This window comes from Monodelphis domestica, chromosome 2 (assembly GCF_027887165.1).
Source record: "Monodelphis domestica isolate mMonDom1 chromosome 2, mMonDom1.pri, whole genome shotgun sequence".
Lineage (NCBI taxonomy): Eukaryota > Metazoa > Chordata > Mammalia > Didelphimorphia > Didelphidae > Monodelphis > Monodelphis domestica.
Genome location: NC_077228.1, coordinates 450,722,099 through 450,744,051, shown reverse-complemented (window position 1 = coordinate 450,744,051; position 21,953 = coordinate 450,722,099). Strand labels below are relative to the sequence as shown.

At 35.2% G+C, this 21,953-nt stretch overlaps 1 protein-coding gene across 3 annotated transcripts in view; it reads left to right on the top strand.

The window, feature by feature from the left end:
- Positions 1 to 21,953, top strand: part of RPS6KA2 (ribosomal protein S6 kinase A2) — a 563,997-nt gene that overhangs the window by 183,381 nt on the left and 358,663 nt on the right. The window contains exon 1 of one of the 3 annotated variants that reach the window (XM_007484888.3): positions 6,534 to 7,000. The exons of 1 other annotated variant lie outside the window; for it this stretch is intronic. In XM_007484888.3, the coding sequence (XP_007484950.1) occupies positions 6,998 to 7,000 (3 nt within the window). In that variant the 5' untranslated portion in view covers positions 6,534 to 6,997. Of the gene's footprint in view, positions 1 to 6,533; positions 7,001 to 7,886; positions 8,754 to 21,953 lie in introns of those variants that run through there. One more of the 3 variants, XM_007484886.3, reaches the window with a different exon arrangement.

Below are 21,953 nucleotides of genomic sequence, written 5' to 3'. Positions count from 1 at the left end.
TTTAAAATAATTCTTATTCAAGCCTGAATTTTTATTGCTTGAACCTTAAAACTTATGGTTATAACATGCACTATGATTTAAAAAAATATTAAAGGTAGCCACAATTGAATGAACATCAAGCAATTTTTTTAAAAAATGCAATCAACCAAGTATTAATTAAAATCCAGCTGTGTACACAGTACTGTGCTAGCACCATAGGGTGACAATAAAATAAGGTTTACAAAGCACTTTTCATGAAAGAATGATGTTATACTCTCTGAACTTAAGGAACTTACAGTCTTTTGGGGCAGACAAGACAAAATAAAACCCTGAAAAAGTTGCATAGTATTAGAACAATTACATAAAACAAGGCAAAATGAGATAGTATCATCAATACCTGTGAAGTGCTTACTAGGCAAAAAGACAATGTGTTTTAAGCTTTTGTTGATCCTTTGATTGATCCTTTTTCCAATTAAAAAAAGAATAAACAAAAGCAGTAGTAGTGGTAGCAATTCACACTTATTGCTTTATTACAATAAATAATTTTACACCCATTTTTTCATTTGTTCTTCCCCCAAAAAAATCTTTGGAAAATTATCATTAAACTCATTTTAGAAATGGGGAATTGAGATTCCCCAACTGATGCTGGGATGCTGGTTTTTGGTTTTGCCTCTTTAAAGGAGAGAAGAGCACCTAAGGGTCTGGTTGGACTTAGGAGTTGCTGGGGGAGGTATGACTTCTAAAAACACTCTCTATGAATTTCTTCTGTCTTCCAGGTATTTCCATTTCTCTTCACTCAAATAATCAATATATCATTTCAGACTTTCATTACCTTTTACCAAGCTGATTCAATAACCTCAAATTTCTTTTCTCTGTAATCCATCCTCCTCATTGTTGCCAAAGAATCTCTTAAAATGTAGATCCTACCATATAATTTCCTCTACTCAACAACTATAGCAGGTTACTTCTAGAATTATATAAAAGTCCTCCACTGGGCATTTAAAGACCATTTTGACCTGTTTCCAGCTTTTTTTTTTTACCCAGGCTCATTGAACCTTATTCCCCTTCATGTTCTCTATGCTCTAATAAAACTGACCTTATTGTGCCTTATAGAAGATAATACATCTCTGCTCTTTGTGCCTTCAGACAGGCTGTCACTCGTGCCTGGAAGGCACTCTGTCTTCACCTGTGCCACTTAGTATCCCCAGTCTTAAAATTTTAGATCAAGAAATACTTTATCAAGCTTTTCCTAAACTCTCCAGCTTCTAGCCTCTTTTCTAACTGTGTACATGTTATAAGGACCCTGTGCCTATATATGTATTGTCTCCCCTACTTGAATGTAAGCTCCTTCAGAGGAGAGACAGTTCATTTTTGCCTTTGTATTCCAAATGCCCAAGACACCAATGTTTGTTCATTGGTTGGATTAATTTATAGAACTTGGGGAGGTAGTGGCAAAAATGACAGAATCCCTAAAATCCTGCCTTAAAGGTGTTAATATTCTATTTTGGGAATATAACATGTATACATGTAAATAAATGCAAAATATGTACCAAGTAAGGCCAGTGTAACAAGAGAGGAATCTGGAAAGGCCTGATGTAGGAAATATCTCAAGCTCAACTGTGAAGATAGCCAGGTTATCATAAATCTTACAAAACAAACTATAGTCCTTTTTACTCTCTGTCTTGTTTTTTGAATGTCAAGCTCCCATGTCACATCACTCTTATCCTGCATATTATATTAATAGTTCACATGTAGAGAGGGGTCTTTGTTTATGTCTTGATCAATTCACCTTTGACCCAGTTCCAACTAGTTATGTTGAGAAGAAAGAAATAATTGCCTCACTTCCCTCCTTCTTTCTGGCCTTCATTCTGCCAAGCAATCTTGTGCTACTAACTCCTTCTGGTCTAATGGATTCTGAAAAGCTATTCAGGCTGTAACAGGTTACAAACAAGATCTCAATTTTTTCTTCTTTTTTTTTCTTTTGAACAAATGCCTACATGGCAGGAGCAATGAACTAGCAAGACTGAACAAATGTGTCTGGACTTTACCATTGCCATTAAATAATAACTTAAAATAACTTACAAAATAAACTAATCTGATTGATTTTCTGAAATGCATAAGTTATTTTGCACCATAATAAAGTACAAGTGGTAAATGACTCACAGAAATGGCAGAAACATGATTATCAGTTGAAATCAAAGATTAGAAGACATGGTAAGCAAATACCTTAATAAATTTAAGTTGTCACTAATCCCATAGAAATTACCTCTTAGAATACTGAAAGAACTAGTGGATGGGGTGGTTCAGTCACTCTCTGTATGTTATTAAAATCCTAATTAGGCATGATTATTATTGTTGTTGCTGCTGCTTCTCTTTTCTCTTTCCTCTGTCTTTTTTAAAAATCTAATCATTATTTATTTTTATCATTGTTTTCTTTTTAAATTTTGAGCTCCAAATTCTCTCTCTCCTTCTCCTTCCCCATCTTCTGAGAAGGCAAGCAAGACAATATCAACTATATATATGAAATCATGCAAAATATATTTTCATATCAGCCTTGTCAAAAATAAAGCAAAAAAAAAAGAAAATATGCTTTGCTTTCTTCTCAGAGTTCATAATTTCCCTATGGAAAGTTGATAACAGTTCTTCATCATGAGTCATTTGGAAGTGTCTTGGATCATTATATTGATAATAATAGTCAAGTCTTTCACAGTTGATCATCATTATAACACACTGTGCACAATGATCCCGGTTCTTCTCACTTAACTTTTCATCAGTTGATATTTGTTTTACCTTGTTTTTTTGAACTCCCATGCCTCTATCAATTTTTATAGCTCTTAACAATTGGAAAGTATCCTAACTGCCAATTCTTAGAGCACGATAGTATTCCATCACAATCATATGCCACAACTTGCTTAGCCATTACTCTGTGGATGAGGATCTCCTTAATTTTAAAGTTGTTTGGAGGAGAATATTGGAAGAGTTCAGCTTCTCAGCCTGTGTGCCACTATCTTGGTATTAGGTAGGATTTCAACAGAATCTGTGATTTTGTTTAAAGTTGCTTTCAAACAGATTTACTATTTTTTCACATTTTTACTCCTTCCTTCTTTGTTCTCCAATATCTACAAGCTGTGTAGCTTGGTGTGACAATCTCTTATCATCCTTGCAGTTATCATTGTTGGCATCTAGATTACATAACCATGAATAAATATATTGGGTCCTTGTTAAACATTTGCTAAATTGAAATGAATAAATGAACTCTGACATTCCTGCAAACAAAACCCTCCAAATTCCCAAAGATTGAATTCCCTTACTCCTTTCTTTCTCCCCCTCCAACTCCCTTTATCCTAGGGTTAAAGTATTTATTGGGTCCCTCTTCCTTCAAGAATTCACCTATGTTTCCCTCTGTCTTGGGGGCTATTGAACAACTGTTACTTCTTGCTTCTCACTGCCTATTCCATTTGCTTTAGTAGCGATACTATTAGAGATGAACAATGGTTGTCATAACAAAGAAGCAGAAGGAAAATACTGTAAAAGTGAATTCTGAATGCTCATGATCTGAGATGATCTTTTTGTGACAAGGAAGGAAAGGAATGACTAGGCACCCAGAAGTTCTTTCTATCTCATCCCCCTTAATCAATCAATGGGCTTCATAAATTAGATTTACCCCTAGAGTTAAAAAGAGAAAGTGTCCAGGTCCAAAAAATATTTCACTCAATTGCTTGCTTCATGTAATATTAATTATAAAAAGAAAATGCCATATAATGAGAAGGAATATATTGGTATCAACATGATTCCTTTCAAATGTAAATAATAGACCAAATGCTATTTTAAAGGCAAAAGGGAGTATTGGTAATCTAAATGCATGGGTATGAGGAGAAAAAGGCAAGCAGAAAGGGGAAAGATGGAAAAGCTGAAACTCACCACTAATATTGTCATGCAAAACACTTCCAAATTTGGTCCTTGTTGTAAGAGCCAAGTTATACATAGCACAAATCCCAAAATAAAATCATAATACACTGATATTGAAGGACAACTCCTTTCTTTCTCTGGAGGTGGATAACATTCTCATCACAAGCCTTTCAGGATTGTTCCAGATCAGTGCATTGCTGAGAGTAGCCAGGTTTTCACAGATACTCATCATCCAATATTGCTATTATTAAAAACAATGATCTCCCAGTTCTGCCTATTTCACTCTGCATCAGTTCCTGCAGATCTTTCCAGCTTTTTCCAAAATCATCTTGCTTATCATTTCTTATAGCACAATAGCATTCTATTACCAACATGTACCACAATTTGTTCAGCCATTCCCCAAATGATGACCATCCTCTCAATTTCCAATTCTTTGCCACTACAAAAAGAGCTGCTGTAAATATTTTTGTACGAGTAGATCCTTTCCTCTTTTTTGCTATCTCTTCAGTAGTGGTATTACTGGATCAAAGGTTATGCATAATTTTATAGCCCTTTGGGCATAGTTCTAAATTGCCCTCTAAAATGGTTGGATTAGTTCACAAGTCCACCAACAATGCATTAGTACCCTAATTTTGCCACTTCCCCTCCAACATTTATCACTTTCCTTTACTGCCATATTAGTCAATCTGATAGGTGTGAGGTGGTACCTCAGCATTGTTTTAATTTGCATTTCTCTAATTAAGAATGATTTAGAACTTTTTCCTCTATGATTATCTATGGCTTTGATTTCTTCATCTGAAAATTACTTGTTCATAACTGTAATGGAGGGGTTTGTTGGTGGAAAATAGAAAACAGGAAGGATCCAGGAGAGACAGCTGATGGTTTAAGGTTGACTCAGAGAGAGAAAAGTGGATTTCGATTCATTTTCTCCTTCAACCTTCGCTCCTCAACTTTGACTGCTCTCACATATTGGCTCTTGTCCCCCTCCACTACTAGAGCCTAAAAGGTTTCTTCTCAGCAAGATGTCTCTCTGACTTCAAGTTTGATTCAAATTTGGGAAAGGATAACCACTTTAATATAAATTAAGTCAACTAAGGTAACATAAAGAAAATGGTTGGCAGGGAAAGAATGGGTGAGGAAAATGGGGAAGACGGTCCTTTCTCTAACTGCACCTTTCCTTTCCTCCTTGAGTTTTGGGGAACTCAGGCCTTTCAGCCTGAGCCCCCTGAGAGATAGTCAGGTTGGCTGGCCCTGGTCTCTCTAGCCCCTGGCCACAGTTCAGACTCAGGGCACCAGAAGCTGTGAGGTAAAGTTTTACAGTGGCTCAAATGTCTTCTTCAGATGTTCCTTCAGTTGGGAATTAGAATTTCAAGTCACCAGGAGATGAAAAAGATGGGTATATCCCAGGAGAAAGGCTTGGCCAGACCTCTCCTCCTAGGCTTCTCAAAGTTGAAAGAGCTATCCAACTGAAATCTCAGTCAGAATCTTCTGTCTTCTCAACATTCCAGACCTCCTGGGACCCCTCCCTCATCGAGGTGAGCAGATCCACAAACTCGTTAGCCTGGTACAAACCCTCTGTCACATAACCTTTGACCATTTGTCAATTGGAGAATGGCTTGTATTCTTATTAATTTGACTTATTCCTCTAAAATTTAAGAAATTATACCTTTATCAGAGATAATTGTTATAAAAAATTTATAAAAAATTCTAATCTTTGTTACATTAGTTTTGTTTGTACAAGTTTTTTTTTAAATTTAATATAATCAAAATTATTTATTTTATATCTTATATTACTCTCCATCTCGTGTTTGATCATAAATTCTTCCCTTCTCCAAAGATCTTCCAGGTAAACTATTCTATATTCCCCTAATTTAGTTATGGTATCACTTTTTATATCTACATCATATATCCATTTTGAGGATATCTTGTTATAGGGTGTGAGATATGTTCTATACCTAGCTTCTGCCCTACTGTTTTCCAATTGTCCCAGCAGTTTTTGTTTAACAAGAAAACTTTATTCAAGCTTTTTAAATAGATTACCAATTAGAGAAGCTGAAATAAATCTGTCAGACTCATTTTTTTTAATTTGCAAAGGGTAATTCTCATGCCTTAGTCGATTACATAACAGTTCTGTGCTTTGAAATCATCAAATTGACTGTCAACATTTATATACACAACCAGCAAACATTTTGAAAGTATTTACAGATCACTAAGGAGGACACAATTCTTAAAGGATTGTCATTATTTCATCTCCTTGGGGAACTCCTAGAATGGGAATTCCTTCCATGTAATGATGCTACTCAGATTCCAGTTAGCTATTACTCAGTTGACAAGACCCCAGAAGTTATTTAAGGCACCTCGAGGGAAGGTGATTTACCTTAAGTAACACATCTAATAAGTGTCAAAAGTAGAATCTAAAACTATACTTTCTATTCAAACTTAGCCCTCTATCAACTATACCAGGCTGCCTTTTTAGGAGGGAAAATAAAGAAAATTAAAATTTATTAATAAATATCCTGTCTTATCGAATTTAACATCTAGTAGCATTACCATCCAAGCCAGCCAAATTAGTCAAGAACCTCTTCACAGTTTTCTACCTTCACTAAACATTCTAGCACCACCCTCAACATTCACTGTGGATGCCTAGATCCTTCTAGGAAACTTAAGCAGGGAGAAGTCTGCTGCTATTCCATTCCCTGGATGGCATCTTAAAACAAGATGAAGCAGTCAGTCAATGTCTGACTAAATCGTGATTTAACTAGCAAATCTATTTTCCCTCGCAGGCCTCTAGATTTCCCAACAGCAACAAATAGGAGATTTTGACCAGCTAATTTTCTTCAATAAAAATATCTAATATCTTTTTGTTGTTGCTGTTGTGACCAAGATTATCTCAGCAATGCAAGGTGGATACATTTATTACTTTTCTCAGTCAGTGGAAGGGTAGTAATAATAATTGGGGGAGGAGAGGAAAAGATTGGAAAGGGAGAGAGATTTTAGCAGGCATGGACAAAGATGCTCACTCCATGGAGGACAGGTTGAATGTGCTTTTAACCCTGTTACTTAATGAACCAGACAGGTAAATTACTGGATCCCAGAAGTATGTCTGAGCATGGTGAGTGGGTGTCCTCTTAACTGCATTGCTATTATTTTTTATGCTTTTTCTCCCTAGATTCTTAGAGGTCAGTATATAGTTATTTGAAAAGATTGTCAAGAAAGTCTTAGCAGATATGGTTTAAACCTTAAATTGGTGACAACACTACATTATATTATGAACATCATTAGAGTAAAGTCATTTAACTGGTAAACTAATTCTCTTCAAAAATTAATGGAAAATATGAATACTAAAGTTTTTGTCTTGTATTACTACAAATTTTTATGAGGAATATTATGAGTGAGTTAGAATTTTAAATAGCCAAAGGCCATATAAGGGAGCCTGGGTTAGTGGGTGTTAAAGGAATAATCTGCATATGTCCTTTAGTCTTTTCCATTGTGTCCTACTCTTTGTGACCCAATTTGGAATTTTCTTGATGAAGATACTAGAGCAGTTTGTCATTTCCTTCTGTAGCTCATTTTACAGATGATGGAGCTGAGACAAACAGGGTTAAATAACTTGTCTATGGTCATGAAGCTGGTGTCTGAGGTCAGATTTGCACTCGGGTTTTCCTGACTCAAGCCCAGCCCTCTCTTCATTGTGCTACCTAGCTACCCACAACCTGAAAATAAGGAATAATAAATTGCATTTGTGGTTTTTTGACTAATTGATTACATGACTTAGGTCAAATCACTTGAATTTTGTTTCATATGTCTTCATTGAAATGTGTAGAGATCACAAACAGTTCAGAAAAGGATCCTAAAGGTCATCTCATCTGATTTACTCCTCTCCCAAATCATTTTACAGAAACTATTATCTAAAAGGGTAAAGGGGGGGGGGGGAACAGCTGGGTGGCTCAGTGGATTGAGAGTCAGGCCTAGAGATAGGAGGTCCTAGGTTCAAATCTAGCCTCAGACACTTCTTAACCCCCATTGCCTAGCCCTTACTGCGCTCTTCTGCCTTGGAGCTAATACACAGTATTGATTCCAAGATGGAAGGTAAGGGTTTCAGTAAAAAAATAAATAAATAAAATACAAGGGTAAAAGAATGGTTTTACCAAAGGTTCTATAGAACCAAATGACAGGAAACAAATTCAAATCCTTTGAGTCTAAATCAAGCAAACAATGTTAAAAATAAAAGCCTTCAGAATTGTTTTATAAGTGCTAAATAATAATATTTGGCAATTGTTTATTCAATAGCATCATTTCAAGCCCAACCAGTAAAACAAAAGGAAAGGATCAGAAACTTCTGCAAATCAGGAAGATTTCAAAGAGGGATAACCTAGCCATCTTCCTGCTTTCCTGGTCAGTTTCCCCTTCCCTTCACCATTGTTTGTTGGAGTACCACTGACCCTGGGCCCAGTTCCTCTTGAGGGAGTTAGACTGGTAGCATATAACAGGTGGCAAATCTCATTGAACCTGCCATCCAACAGAAATAGCAGTTCCTATATTAGGTGAATGACCTTGAGGTATTTGATTTAATCATTCTCTGAAAGTGATATCAGTACCAGGCCACAACAAACTTGCTGAGGAAATTCCCTCAGCTCTTCCACTTACTCTCAGGGTGATCAAAGAGAAGAATTTGAATAAGTGTTTGCAGAAATTTACTTGAAAGATGGCTGGAATGAAGGCGTGAAATTCTTGATGAAGGAGTAAGACTTTTAATGCTGAAAGAGTGAGACTCTTTTTCCTTGACCAAAACTGTAACTTCCAACTTACATGACATGTTTTCCTTCTTCAACCAAGTCTTCACTGAACTCTTTGGGTCACTGTTAGTAAGTACTATTCTGTTTCTGTATTTTTACAAAGCATTCCAGACTACAGCTTTGACCTTCATATAAAAGGGGTGGGAGAAGTGGCTTGTTAATGTTGAAGGTCTCAAATCTGTGTTTTTAAACCAAATAGAACTGATATTTAAATTGATTTTCTTTATGGTAATAAATGATCTTTGGAAGATCTTTGGAAGAACACAACTTTTTCTCTCCACATTTAATGTCTTATTTTCCTTAATATAAGAAGCCTATTAAAATCTGGAATGTAACTTCCACTTCGGAACATTCTCTTCTGTCTTGTTTTTCGATGTCTTTGTTTAGGAACAAACTTGCTCTTTATTTGATTTCTTTTTCCTTTAAGTGAAAACCTGTGAAATTTTCATGGACTGCATAGTGTCTACTCTGTCAAAATATTATTTGATCTTGTTCTTGAAAGGACTGAGATCGGGGTATTATCTTGTACTAAGCACGTAATGTAGTGCTTGTGCCCTTATTCTAATAGTAAACTATTCCTTTTGGAAGTTTACATTTGTAGCTTGGCATATTTTTCTCTGGGCTACACATTTGTCTAGCCACACTTTATTAGTTGTTCTAATGCAAACATTGCTTGAGGTATGTGTTTGGGGTGGGGGTAGAAGAAAAGGGTATGGAGTGTCAGAGAGATAGGAAACAGGTAGTCTGTTACTCTTTAGCTCTAACTCCATTTTGGAACCTGCCTTAGGCATGTTATTTTTTTTCTTCCTCTTATCTTTCCCTTTTCTCCAGATACAAGGCTTCTCTTCTTCCTTCCTCCCAACTGAAAGAACAGATAAGGGAGAGAGAATGATTAGTTTAGAGACAAATATTCTGGTTCCCTTTTTTATTCCAAAGCATGCCAAGAACTTTGTTTTGGTCTTTGCATGCCCAGCATTTAACACAGTGCCTGAGACATGGCAGAGAATTACTACATACATACTAGATTGCATTAAGCCTTGGGAAAAACTTTGGTTGTCTACCTTTGATACAATCAATGTTATACTACAAGAGACCTTGTCAGAATCAAGTGTGACATAGATTCCCTTATAGAATGTCTCTCTTGGTCATTGAAATACATAGCACTGTTAATTTATACAACGTTCCCTAGTACTAATGATTAAGTGCATTTCATTTTTGGATGGGAATCACCATTAAGTTAGAAGGATAGAAGGGAATATATTCATATGTAAACAGAACTCTTCCTATATCATGAGAAATCATCTAATGTTTGCTTAAAGACGTCCAGAGAGATGGAATCATTTTACTGTGGGGTCCAATCTATGAAAAGCAAGTAAGCTAGGAACTGGATGAGGTACAACGATCTGGTCCTACTCTCATGTAGCTTTCAGGAAGCACACATGATTAACTATAACACAAAACATGAGTAAATAAGAGAAGTACAAATTGTCATATGAGGTGTGAGGGAAAGAGTTCACTCAGGTCATAGGGGAAAAGGTCATTAATGACTAGGGGAGGAAAATCAAATAAGTCTTGTTGAAGAAGGTGGAATTTGAGTGAGGCATCAGAGGATATATATGAATTCCAGAAGAGAGGGGGAAGAGAGAGAACTGAGAAAAAGCACAGATTTCAGGAAATGTATGTGGGAAAGTAATGATAAAATGCATACATGGACAGTGGTGGAAGACAAAATGAAATAGTCAATCAGATGAAAATGCCTTTTCTAATAATCAGATAAAGGAAAAATTAAAATGTCAAAGATTTTGAATAGCAGACTAAATTGGTTTGACCTTACCTGTTAGGTAAAGTAGAGCCAGTGGAGGGTTCTGAGCTCAGTAGAGACTAGATTAGTTCTTTATAAAAGGAAGCTAAGTCTGCCAGAATTTAAAAGATGATCTGAAGGATCCAGTAAAGTGGAGGCTATTACAATAATCTAGGCTGCTAATAATGAGAGACTGTATTAAAGTGATGGCTCTGGGGATAGATGTGAGAAATATCATAAAGACAGAATTGTGAGTATCTTTTCCCCACTTTCAACAAAAATAAGAATTAGGGGGATTTTTATAGCATTTTACAAAACTTATCTTATTTAATCCTTAGAGCATTCCTGTGAAATGGTAGGTCCTATTATTCATTATATTTTACAAAGAAGGTAGTTGAGTCTCTCAGAAGTTAAGTGACTTGTCTAGGATTATATTAAAGATGTATAAAGAAACATTTGGACTGGGGCTTCTCTGAATCCAAGTTTAGCATTCTATCTACTAGTCTACCTAACTATAGAAGCATCTAGAAATTCTTTTACATAGTTTATTCTCCCATCTCTTCTTCCTCCTCCATATCTTGAAAACCTTCTTATCACCTTTGCCTCAGAAATTCCTTGACTTTGTTCAAAGCATACTTGAGATACCACCACCTCCTCCTACAGTAGTAGCCTTTCTTGATTTCCCCCAGCTGTCAGTGCCCTATCTCTGTTGAGATTACTTTGAATTGATAGCTTGGTAGCTACTTTGTATTTACTTGTATAAGAGAACACATGTGAATCACTTTACAAACCTCAAAATACTATATAAATATTAATACCTTCATTGTAATTATTTTGTATCCCTTGAGTAGACTATAAACTCCTTGATGGCAGGTTCAGTGCCATTTGCGTTTTTGTGCAGCCTAACACACTGATCAATTCTGAACAGATAATGATTGACTCAAAAAGTACCAACTCTTTTACAATGTTGTGATCTTAAACAAATTATCTCTCCTCTTTGGATCTTGGCTTCATCATACACAAAATGAGGATATTATACTCTATGCTTTCTAGGGTCATTTCTATTTCTAAAGTTTTTGATAAAGCAAACTTAACAAAGATCTATAAAGTCACAGTACACCAATTATGATGTGAATAATGTAATAGTCTTAAATACTGATAGACTTTGAAACATAACTAGTAAAATATAGGAAGTTAACTAGTTAGATGATTGTTAATTTTTTTTTGTTGTTATCTGTATTAGCTCTGGGAAACAATTCTGTCACTTGGGTGTGACTTGTGATTTGAATAATGTTTCCCTGTAGGACTGACTAGCAGCAGAAATAACTGAGATGTCTGGTACATTTAGTAGCAATAGTGAGATGACTTTTGTCATCTGAGTGAGATGAGTGGATTTTTAAATATCAAAGGTTATTAAGGTCAAAACTTTTCAGTGATAAGATTTCCTTTATTAATGGCTTTTCTTTTTTCCTTATTTTATTTTCCCAATTTTCTAGCCACATAAATTGTCCTTCCTAGTTGACTTTCCTTATAGATTATGATTTTTATTAGTTTAAAGTGTCTCTCCCTCTTTGGATTGTGTCAGCAAGAGTGAATCTAAAAATAGTTTTTAAGCTTGAAAAAGGACTTGGTCTGATATTTATCAGTACCACCCTCTTCTGTTTTTCCCCATTTCCTGAACTAAGAAACTCTGAGCATTTACCTATAAGAAAAAAATTGAAAGTTTCTCTATCAAAGACTCTCATAGAAAATGGAAAGGGTAAGAATGGAAAGAGAAAGGAGATACATTCATTTTTTAAAGATTCAAAGTATTCATTCATTCAACATTTTAAATTAATAAATAAGTACTTACTCTAAACAATATATGCTTATTTCTGGGGATTTAGAAAAAATAAGCAAGACAATGAAAAAATAACTTGTAGAGGGAAGCTAAGAGAGTGGTGTCAATAATAATATGCCCAAGAACCATGCTTTTGCCTCAGCACAGAGTTTGTTACTAGAAAGCCAGAGAGACATGGGGCTGGGCTGCTTCCCTTACCCTCTCCATTTGCACCTCAAGACATTTCTTAAATCACTGTCCTCACTAAAAGGTTCACCATCACTGCCCTAGAACCAACCCAGTGGGGTCTGGTTCCATCAAGATATTGTAAAACTTTACTTCTCAGAGTTCAGTTCTCAATGAAATATTACTATGAAAGTGAGTATGTACATATTTTACAAAATTCAGACTTATTCTACCTCAATTTTTGTTAGTTATTTATAGGACTTTGAATAGGAAAGGGAGAATGTGAATTAATAAAAAGAACACTGGCCAAATTATTTGGGTCTTTTTTTTTATTCTACCATAGCACTAGAGTGATTTGAAGGATAGTTCTGTAAGAACCTTTGCTTCAGTTTATCTATAAAGAACAGATAATTGTGCATGTATGTTTTTAAAAACCTTTTTGAGCTTGAAGAAATTATATAAGATTATTTGTATCATGGGTAGGTAGATGGTAAAGTAGATGGAGCCTAGACTTAGACTCATCTCCCTGATTTCAAATCTGACCTCAGACACTAACTTTGTTACCCTGGGCAAGTCTCTTTACCCTGTGTGCCTCAGTTCCTCATCTGTAAAATGAGCTGGAGAAGAAAATGGCTCCAGTATCTTTGCCAAGAAAACCAGAAATGTGGTCACAAAGAGTTGGTCATGACTGAAAGCAGCTAAAAAACTGAACTTTATTATAAGACATATGGGTTCTAGGCCTTTTCCTTTGTTGGCTAAATATCTTTAGCCTAGAGTTTCTTTGGTTGTACTTTATAATCAAGAAGCATCAGACTTTTTTCTCCAGTGTTACTTAAAAACATCCCTGCAAAAAAAGGCAAAAAGAGAGGAGGAACATCACTATATCACATTTTGATGAAAATGGCCACAAAAGGAGAACCTAGAGCAGCTAACCCATTGTTGAAAATGTAGGTCATTTTAAAGAAACAGCTTGAGGTGAAATGTCAGCCAATGAAGCGAGCCCTAATTATGTAGTAATGTCTTCAAAGTAGAGGACTATTCATGATCAGGAAGCATAATAACGCTTTTCTTGAAAAGAAGAATTATCTCCAAGAAAGGAGTTGGAACTTTATATGTATGTCAGGCAGAATTGGCAGCTTATTATGAGATTATGATATGAACTGACAGGCATATTGTTTTGTCCTAGATGGAAAGAAAGGCTTTCCTTTTCTTCATAGTTGGATACTAGCTGTTGCTTCTAGTCACTAAACTATTGTGTGTATCACAGGATCAGTGGCATAGCTTCTATTTTTAATAGGAATCAGTTGGGAGCAGGGCTGGGACACAGGTGCAAAGGTGGGTAAATAGATGGAAAGGAGAACTACTAAGATAAGAATGAAAGGAGAATGTTGGCAACTGAGGACGAATCAGGGAGAACATTCATATTTTTTATAACATCTCAGTTATCCTTTCAGAACTTTTCTTTTTTACAAGTGTACTTGGAGTCCATAAACTTGAGTTTTAAAAAATATTATTAAAGGCATCTTTCAGTATAATTGGTTTCCTCTGCAATCCTTTGGCTTTTATTTTATGCACTTAAAAACATTATTCTGAGAAGTGGTCCATAAGCCTCACTGCCATACTGCCAAAGGGATACATGAGGCAGAAAAGGTTAAGAACCCCTGCTTTACTTCATGTTTCCATGAACAGTAAGAGAATTTTAACTAAGCTACTATATCCTTAAAGTACCTCTATTTTGCACAGTGGTTTTAAAAATTATTTTCATATATTCCATTAAAAATTTCCCAATTACATTTACAATTTTTTTGGATTTTGAATTCCAAATTTTCTCCCTTTATTCCCCTCCTCCCCCCTCCTTGAGAAAGTAAGCAATCTGATATCAATTATACATGTGAAGTTATGTAAAACATATTTCCATATTTTACAAAAGAAAAAAAAAACAATAAAAATGAAGAAAGTTTTTTTTTTTTAAAGTGCAGTAGGACCTCATTTTACATAAACTTATCATATGTAGATCCGGGCATATGAGATTGACAATAAAAAAAAAATAAAGGCAGAAAAAATATGTAAAATATGGGAGCAGCTAGGTGGCTCAATGGATTGAAAGCCAGGCTTAGAGATAGAAGGTCCTGGGTTCAAATTTGGCCTCAGACATTTCTTAGCTGTGTAACCCTGGGCAAGTCACTTAACCCCTATTGCTTAGATTTATGTTGGCAAACCTTTTGGCATGCCAGCTGGAGAGTACTACTTCCTTCCCCCTCTCCATGTGCTAAAGGGCATTTTTCATATCAGCCACACCTCTGCCTACAGCCCAGTGGGGGTGCTTCCTCCCACACCTGTCTGTGGTAAAAGGGTGGCTCACATGTGGTGTGAGGGTACAGTTTGAGCACTCAGTCTCTAAAAGGTTCACCATCACTAGCCTGTGTCTTACTACTCTTCTGCCTTGAAACCAATACTTAATATTAATTCTAAGAAGATAAGGGTTATTTAAAAAAAAACAAATATAAAATAAAAAATCTATTCCATTTTCCCAAGTGGTATAAAATTTTTCAGTAGTTGACCCAATCGCTCTCATTCTTCCTCTGAGCATCAGATGAATCATTACATTTTTTTGTGCCAAACATTAGCTCCCATATCGGGCTTTGTCCAGAATTCTTTCTTATAACTACTTATATCTTCATCAGAGCAGTGTTTCTCTTTGTTTCATTAATGCTATAGTATTTATTTTTTCAAAGAATGATAGATATGTCCATATATGAAATATTTATTAAATGATAATAATTATACTTATTAAATATAATATGTAATTTTAAACTACATGAAGGATCCTAGAACATAATGGTCTGTAAAACAAGGTTCTATACTTAGTTTGCATTCAGATTTCAACAATTCTGCCTCTGGAGGTGGATAGCATTTTCACTATGGGTTCTTTGGAATTGTCTTGGATAATTGTCTTTTTTTCTTTTTTCTTCCTCCTTTCCTCTTTCTTCCTTCTCCCCTTCCTTCCTTCCTCCATATAAACTTCCTGAAGTTATATGATTCATGTGGTCTCCCTCCCTTCTTCCCTCTCCCCTCCTGGAGTTGACAAGCAATTCAGTCTGGGTTATTACATGCATTATTGGATAATTGTCTTGATCAGAGCAGCCAAGTATTTCACAATTGATCACCCTTGAAATATTGCTGTTACAATGCTACAATTTGTGTACAATGTTCTCCTGGCTCTCATTTCACTTTGCATGAATTCATATATTTTCCAAGTAGTTTTTAAAAAAAGGAAGATGCCAAGTAGTGTCCTGCTTCCTCCTCCTGGCACCTTCATCTACATACAAAATTTGCTATTTATATTTCTGATCTTTACTGATATAAATAAAGAATGCATTTGTGTGAGTCAGTATTTTTGTTTGTTTTTGTCTTTAAAAGATCATATAACTCTTGTTTATTTTATGTCATAAGTAAGCTCTGTAGAGCCATGTTTCTGATGAAATCCTTTGATACAGTGACCAAAATATAGGTTAAAATGTATTGCAAGCAAATTTGTCTTGTGTCACATCCAAATCCCTTTTGATACTCCCTCTGCCCCTAATTCTACCAGGTTATTAGCAGTAGTCCTTTATATCCATATTCCAATTTTTCCCCACTTTTTTTGGTAACATTGTCTCACTATCAATGCTTACACATCCTTTATTGATGTCAGGGAAACTTTCTGAAATAATCTAACTGACATAGAATTTAAATTCTGTGAAGGACCATGACAATGTAAAGGGAATAGGAAGAGTTTGAGAAAAGGTAGAGGAGTAGTAGAAGCACTACAGAGGGATGCCCTGCATTGAGGCAGTCCTTAAAGAGCCCAGTGTAGAATGATGTACATACGCATTGTCAAAAGCACTCATTGATTGTACTGGTCAACACTCCTTTAACCTTGCTGACATTTCATTTAAAAATTATCTGTTTGACATTTAACATAGAAAAAGAAGACAAAGCAAGTCATGGACTAATCAAATAAAATGATTAGATGTGTACAATCCAAATACTCCAGTAAACTGTCTCAATGAAAAAAATGAACTTGGTAAATGCTGATGCATTTCTCTACTTTTATAATCATTTCCCTAACATCACATTCTTTTCTCTACTCCACTCCTGCCTTTTCCTTGGACCTTCTCTGCTATCTTTCTCCTAACCTCTACCATTTGTATAGAGCAAAAATGCTAGAAGTAATACACCATAGTGATTATAAATAACAAAAATTATGAGGCTGATGATGTTACTGTACATATAAATAAATACTTATAATACTAAGACACTTAAAGGAACCATAAGATTTACAGTTATAAGGGATTTCCAAGACAATCAAAAGTTTAAGTGATTCAACCTTACTCAAGGTTAAATGGGTAGTAAATCATGGTGCTAGGATTCAAACGCAGATCTTCTGATATCATTCCTACACTTTTACCCTTGTACTATGTGTCTTCTTGATATATTTTTTTCATCTTCATTATCCCATTTGGTACATGTGATTCCATAGTTAATGTCAGGGATTCTTTAATGAATGTGGAAAAAAGGAAAGTTGATAGCAGGACTGGAGAAGGACAAATGGGGCCTGAAATTTAGAACCAGTCATCTTGGCCTTGATTTCTGGCAAGATTCTAGAATATATTAAAAATTATTATGGAATATAAAGAAAAGGAAACAGTAGTTACAAAGAGCATCATCAAGAATGTGCCATGCCAGATTACCCTAATTTTTTAATGGGCTCACTAGGTTGACAGATTAAAGAAAATACCATAGACATGATTTATCTACATATCAGCAAAACATTTCTCAAAGCCTCTTATGTTCTTGTGGACAATGGAGAAATATACACTTGGCAAGAACTCTATTAGATAGATTTAGGATTGATTGAATGACTAGATCCCAATGAAGTCATCTAGCATTAACACAGATAACCTATGGAATTTGTCCTTGGCCTGTGCAGGCTAGCATTTTTGTCATTTACTTAGAAAAATACTTATATGGAATCCTTTTGAGATTTGCAAATAACACAAAACTTGAAGTGTTGGTCAGCATTGGTAAGGAGAGTGATGATCAAAAAGATCTCAATAGGCTAATCCATCATGCCTATTTAATAAGATAATATTAATTGGGAGGTATATAAAGATTTATACTGAGGTTAAAAAAATTAATTTCACAAATATGAAGTGTAAGAGATGTGACTAGATAGTAGATCATGTGAAAAAATAGCTTCAGGCATTTTAATCAATGGCAAGCTCAAATTGGTCAACATTTCCATATAATAGCCAGAAATATTAATGCCATCTTGGCCATTTTGAGTGACTTGGAATTCTAGATCAAGAGAGGAGATGATTTTGCAGTTTGTCCAATCATATTCATTCTCCCTCTGAAAAGTGTGAGTCATTACATTGTTTTGCACTAAACATTAGCTCCCCATCAGTCTTTGTCTGGAGTTCTTTCTAAGAAGTCTTTTCTGTGTCAGAGCAGTCCTCCTCTGTTTCAGTAACAACATTTAGTTCTTTATAATGACCCCAAAGTACAATAGTAGTGATATTGGTAGCTCAGATAAGCCTAAGAAAAGCTGTAAAATGCCAAAGCATATTTGTATAACAAATATTCATAGTAATGAAGTTCACTATTATGCTTAATTTCAATTTAGATGTAGGGTCTTGGAATTTATTGGTCATGTCAAACAAGATCTTATTGTATCAGATTTTTACTTGTCTGGTAGCTGAATTCATTTGCTGTATGATTGTAATTTAACAAATATTTGTTATGTATAGGGTACAGTATTAGGGTATTGGGGATACAAAGGACACCCCCCAAAACAAAAACAACACCAATAAAAAGAAAATACAAGCTCTACCCTTAGAAAATTACTGGGGCAAAGAGATGTAAAACACATACACACACTCATACATATATACATATGAAATACAAAATATATGAGAAATGATTTGAAAAGGAAGACTGTGTTAATGACTGAGGTGAGGTGGGGAGAATTGAGATAGGAGAGTGGAAAAGAATCTGGAAAGGACTTCTATAGAAGGTAGTGTCTGACCTGTGCTTTGAAAAAAGCCAAAAATCTAAAACACAAAGGAGGGGATGTATTCTAGGCTGGGAGGAGCTTTTCTCCCTGCTCCATTAGGAAGAGAGGTTATATATTGAAAAACGCCTAAAACTGTACTTAGGATTTTCTTATTGTAGTCAGGAATATACTGTCAAGAAGTTAATGAGACTAGCAGGCCTGTGCCACAACTATTATTTTGCATTAGTTCTTGGCTTGTTTATAGCTCTTATTTTTATAGTGTTGAATTTAAAAACATAGTTCTTTAAAAGAAGAAACTTCAACAACAAAAGGTGTAGGCTCTGAAAAGGTATCAGCTTGCAACACTTTTTACTAGCACACAAAATATTCCCTGGGACTTTCTCCCATTGTTAATGTCACAGTGATGATTCATCTGCTAGAAATAAGCATTGCTAGCCTGAAGATATACATTAAGTTTGCTGCAGGTCATCTTTTCATTTTTCCTCAAATTTGTTTTTCCCCAAATTATTAATGCCTAAAGCCAAATTTCTTTTTGAATAACCTGGATTCTTTCAGGCTCTGAGCAGATGGGATCCATACTAATTTACCTAGCTTAGAAAGTAAATTTTGAAATGATGTTATATATTACAAATAACTGTAACAATAGTCACATGAGTATTGTTCTCAAGTCAAGTGGTTCATTATAATAAAAGACTCTTGATCTCTTCTTAATCCCAAATCCCTTATTTTTTATACTTTGGCTCTCTTCAGAAGATGCCACAATCCTGGTTACTGGCTTCAATATTATTTTTTGCTTTCTGCTCTTTAACTTACTAAACTTGTAGAAATCAGACAATTTTTTGACCCACAGTACCACTTTCATGTCCCCCCATTGTTTCCTTCACTCAGTCATTTCTCCTTCTTTGAGTTTCTCTCAATTTACTGATACCACCAACATAGGGTGACAAAAACTTGAGCTATTAAAGCTTAAAATTGCACTAAGATTTATGGGATACTATATATCTATATCTATATACTATGTAATCTATAGCTTTTGGAGTTGTTCTCATTTCTCTCTCATGGAGTTTAGTATTATTTTTCTTCCTATCCATAACCCCTCCTTTCATAATTAGGAAATTGGATATACCTGTTGCTATCTTTTTACTTCAACTGGTTTCCCTCCCTATTTATCAACCTTTTAAAGTTCCATGACCTAAATCTTCACTCCATAGTCTTACAGAGGAATGATCATAACTTAGATTTTTCCATTGCTTATGTCATATTAATCTCCTGTCATTTCTATCATGCCTGACTCCTCTCTTTACCATTTTTTGCTCTTACCACAACATTAAATCCTTTATTATTATATACTCCCAATTTATCTTCTCTACAATATCGTTGGTAACATTTTTGGAAGCTAACTAAAATTGTCATAACCTTGACTCATAGGATCATAAGATCATAGAGAGAAAGCTAGAATGCACTGCAAAGGCCATCTAAATTTTATTGAGAAGGAAACCCAGACCTAGAAAGATTATCTTGTCCAAAGTCATAAATAGTAAATGGCAGAGCTGGGATTTGAACTCAAGTTCGTAGATTTCATATCAGTGCTCTTTCTAACAAACAGTGATTTCTCCCTTGCCCTTTTATCCTTATATTATTCATGTTTCGCTAATGCTTAAACCTGGATTGCCCCTACCATGTTCCTTTTCTCTTGCTTCTGAAAACTAGAAACAATAACAGGACCATGCTATATGGAGTCACTATAGTCACTTAATATCTCCACAAGACATTTACTGTTCCAGCTAAATCTCTATACTTTTCCCTGATTGACTGAATTCTTCCCCTTTCATTGATCCAAACTTTCTTCCCACCTAACATCTCAGTAGATTACTTTGATTTACCGGGGAAAGATAAAAACAAACAACAACAACAACAAAAAACAAAAAACAAAAAAACAAGATGAGCTTAGAAGTTTAAAATCTCAGTCATCTTTGTTTCTCCCACCCTCTTTTATTAGGTGTCTTCTAACAGAGGCTGCTTGAGATTAAAGCAATGATTCTTTTTTGGATATAAGATGGATCACATGACTGATGTGAAGTCCCTTGAAAAATTTTGTGATTTTTTTTTTGATTCCTTGAATTGTGGCACTTGAACTAGATATGTGACATGGCAATTCAAAGAATCTCAGGGTTGAAAGAAGCCTTAGAAGGCATATAATCCAGTCCACTTTGGGGTGTGTGTGTGTGTGTGTGTATATATATATATATATATATATTTTTTTTTATAAATAATGTGGGGAAGGGATGGTAGGAGAGAGATACCTGGGAATTTAACAAACAAATTAATAAGAAAAGAAAAGAAAGTGACCTTATTCTTTTTTCTTGACCTTTCTACAGCTTTTGACATTGTTGAACACTTCTGTCTCAAGAATACTTAAATTGGGGGGCAACTAGATGGCTCAGTGGATTGAAAGCCAGGCTTAGAGACAGGAGGTCCTACACTCAAATCTGGCCTCAGATACTTTCTAGCTATGTGGCCCTGGGCAAGTCACTTAATACCAATTGACAAGCCTTTACCACTCTTCTGCTTGGAACTAATACTTAATATTGATTCTAAGACTGAAGATAGGGATTCCAAAAATACTTAAGTTTGTCTTTCCTTTTATAATGTTCCTCTCCTGGTTTCTCTCCTTCCTATTTGACTGGGTCATCTCCCACCCTTTGTCTATGAGTATGGCTGTTCTCCTTGGTTCTGTCCTGATTCATTTCTCTCTTTAATTCTCTTCTTTTGTGATTTCATGGAGAGGATTCTAACTCTATTGCAAAAGCTTTTTACCAGATCTGGAATGTCCTCAGGATTCATGTTTACTTCTTAGTTTATCTCTAGTTTTTTCTAAGACTCAGTTCAACCCCCAACTTCTACCTGAAGCCTTCCCTGATCTCTCCAGATGGTAATGCCTTTCCTTTAAAATTACATTTTATCCAGCAGGTATTTACATATGAACATTCTGCCCTCAGACATAACATAACATATCTGCCCTCAGAACCTAGCACAGTGTCTGTTAAACAGAGTAGTTGTTGAATAAATATTGTTTGGATTAAAATAAAGTGGACTACCGAGAAAATTCAATTCAAAGAGAATGTTGATGCCTTTCTGGGGATATTCAGAATAGGTTTAAAATAACAAATTTCTCAGTGTTCATATAGACCATAGCCAATTCTAAGAAAATGGTAATGGACTTTGGTGGATTTCATTGCACATTCCTTAATTTATTTGATTATTCACATGTCAGCCCACTATAGTGCTAGGAAAAGATGCTTTTCAAAGCTAACATTGCCAACCCTGCCTTCTCTACAGTGAAAAAAAATTCTCTCAGGTGATACTCCATGGATAGAAACTAGGATGGAATGGGATCAAGGCAGT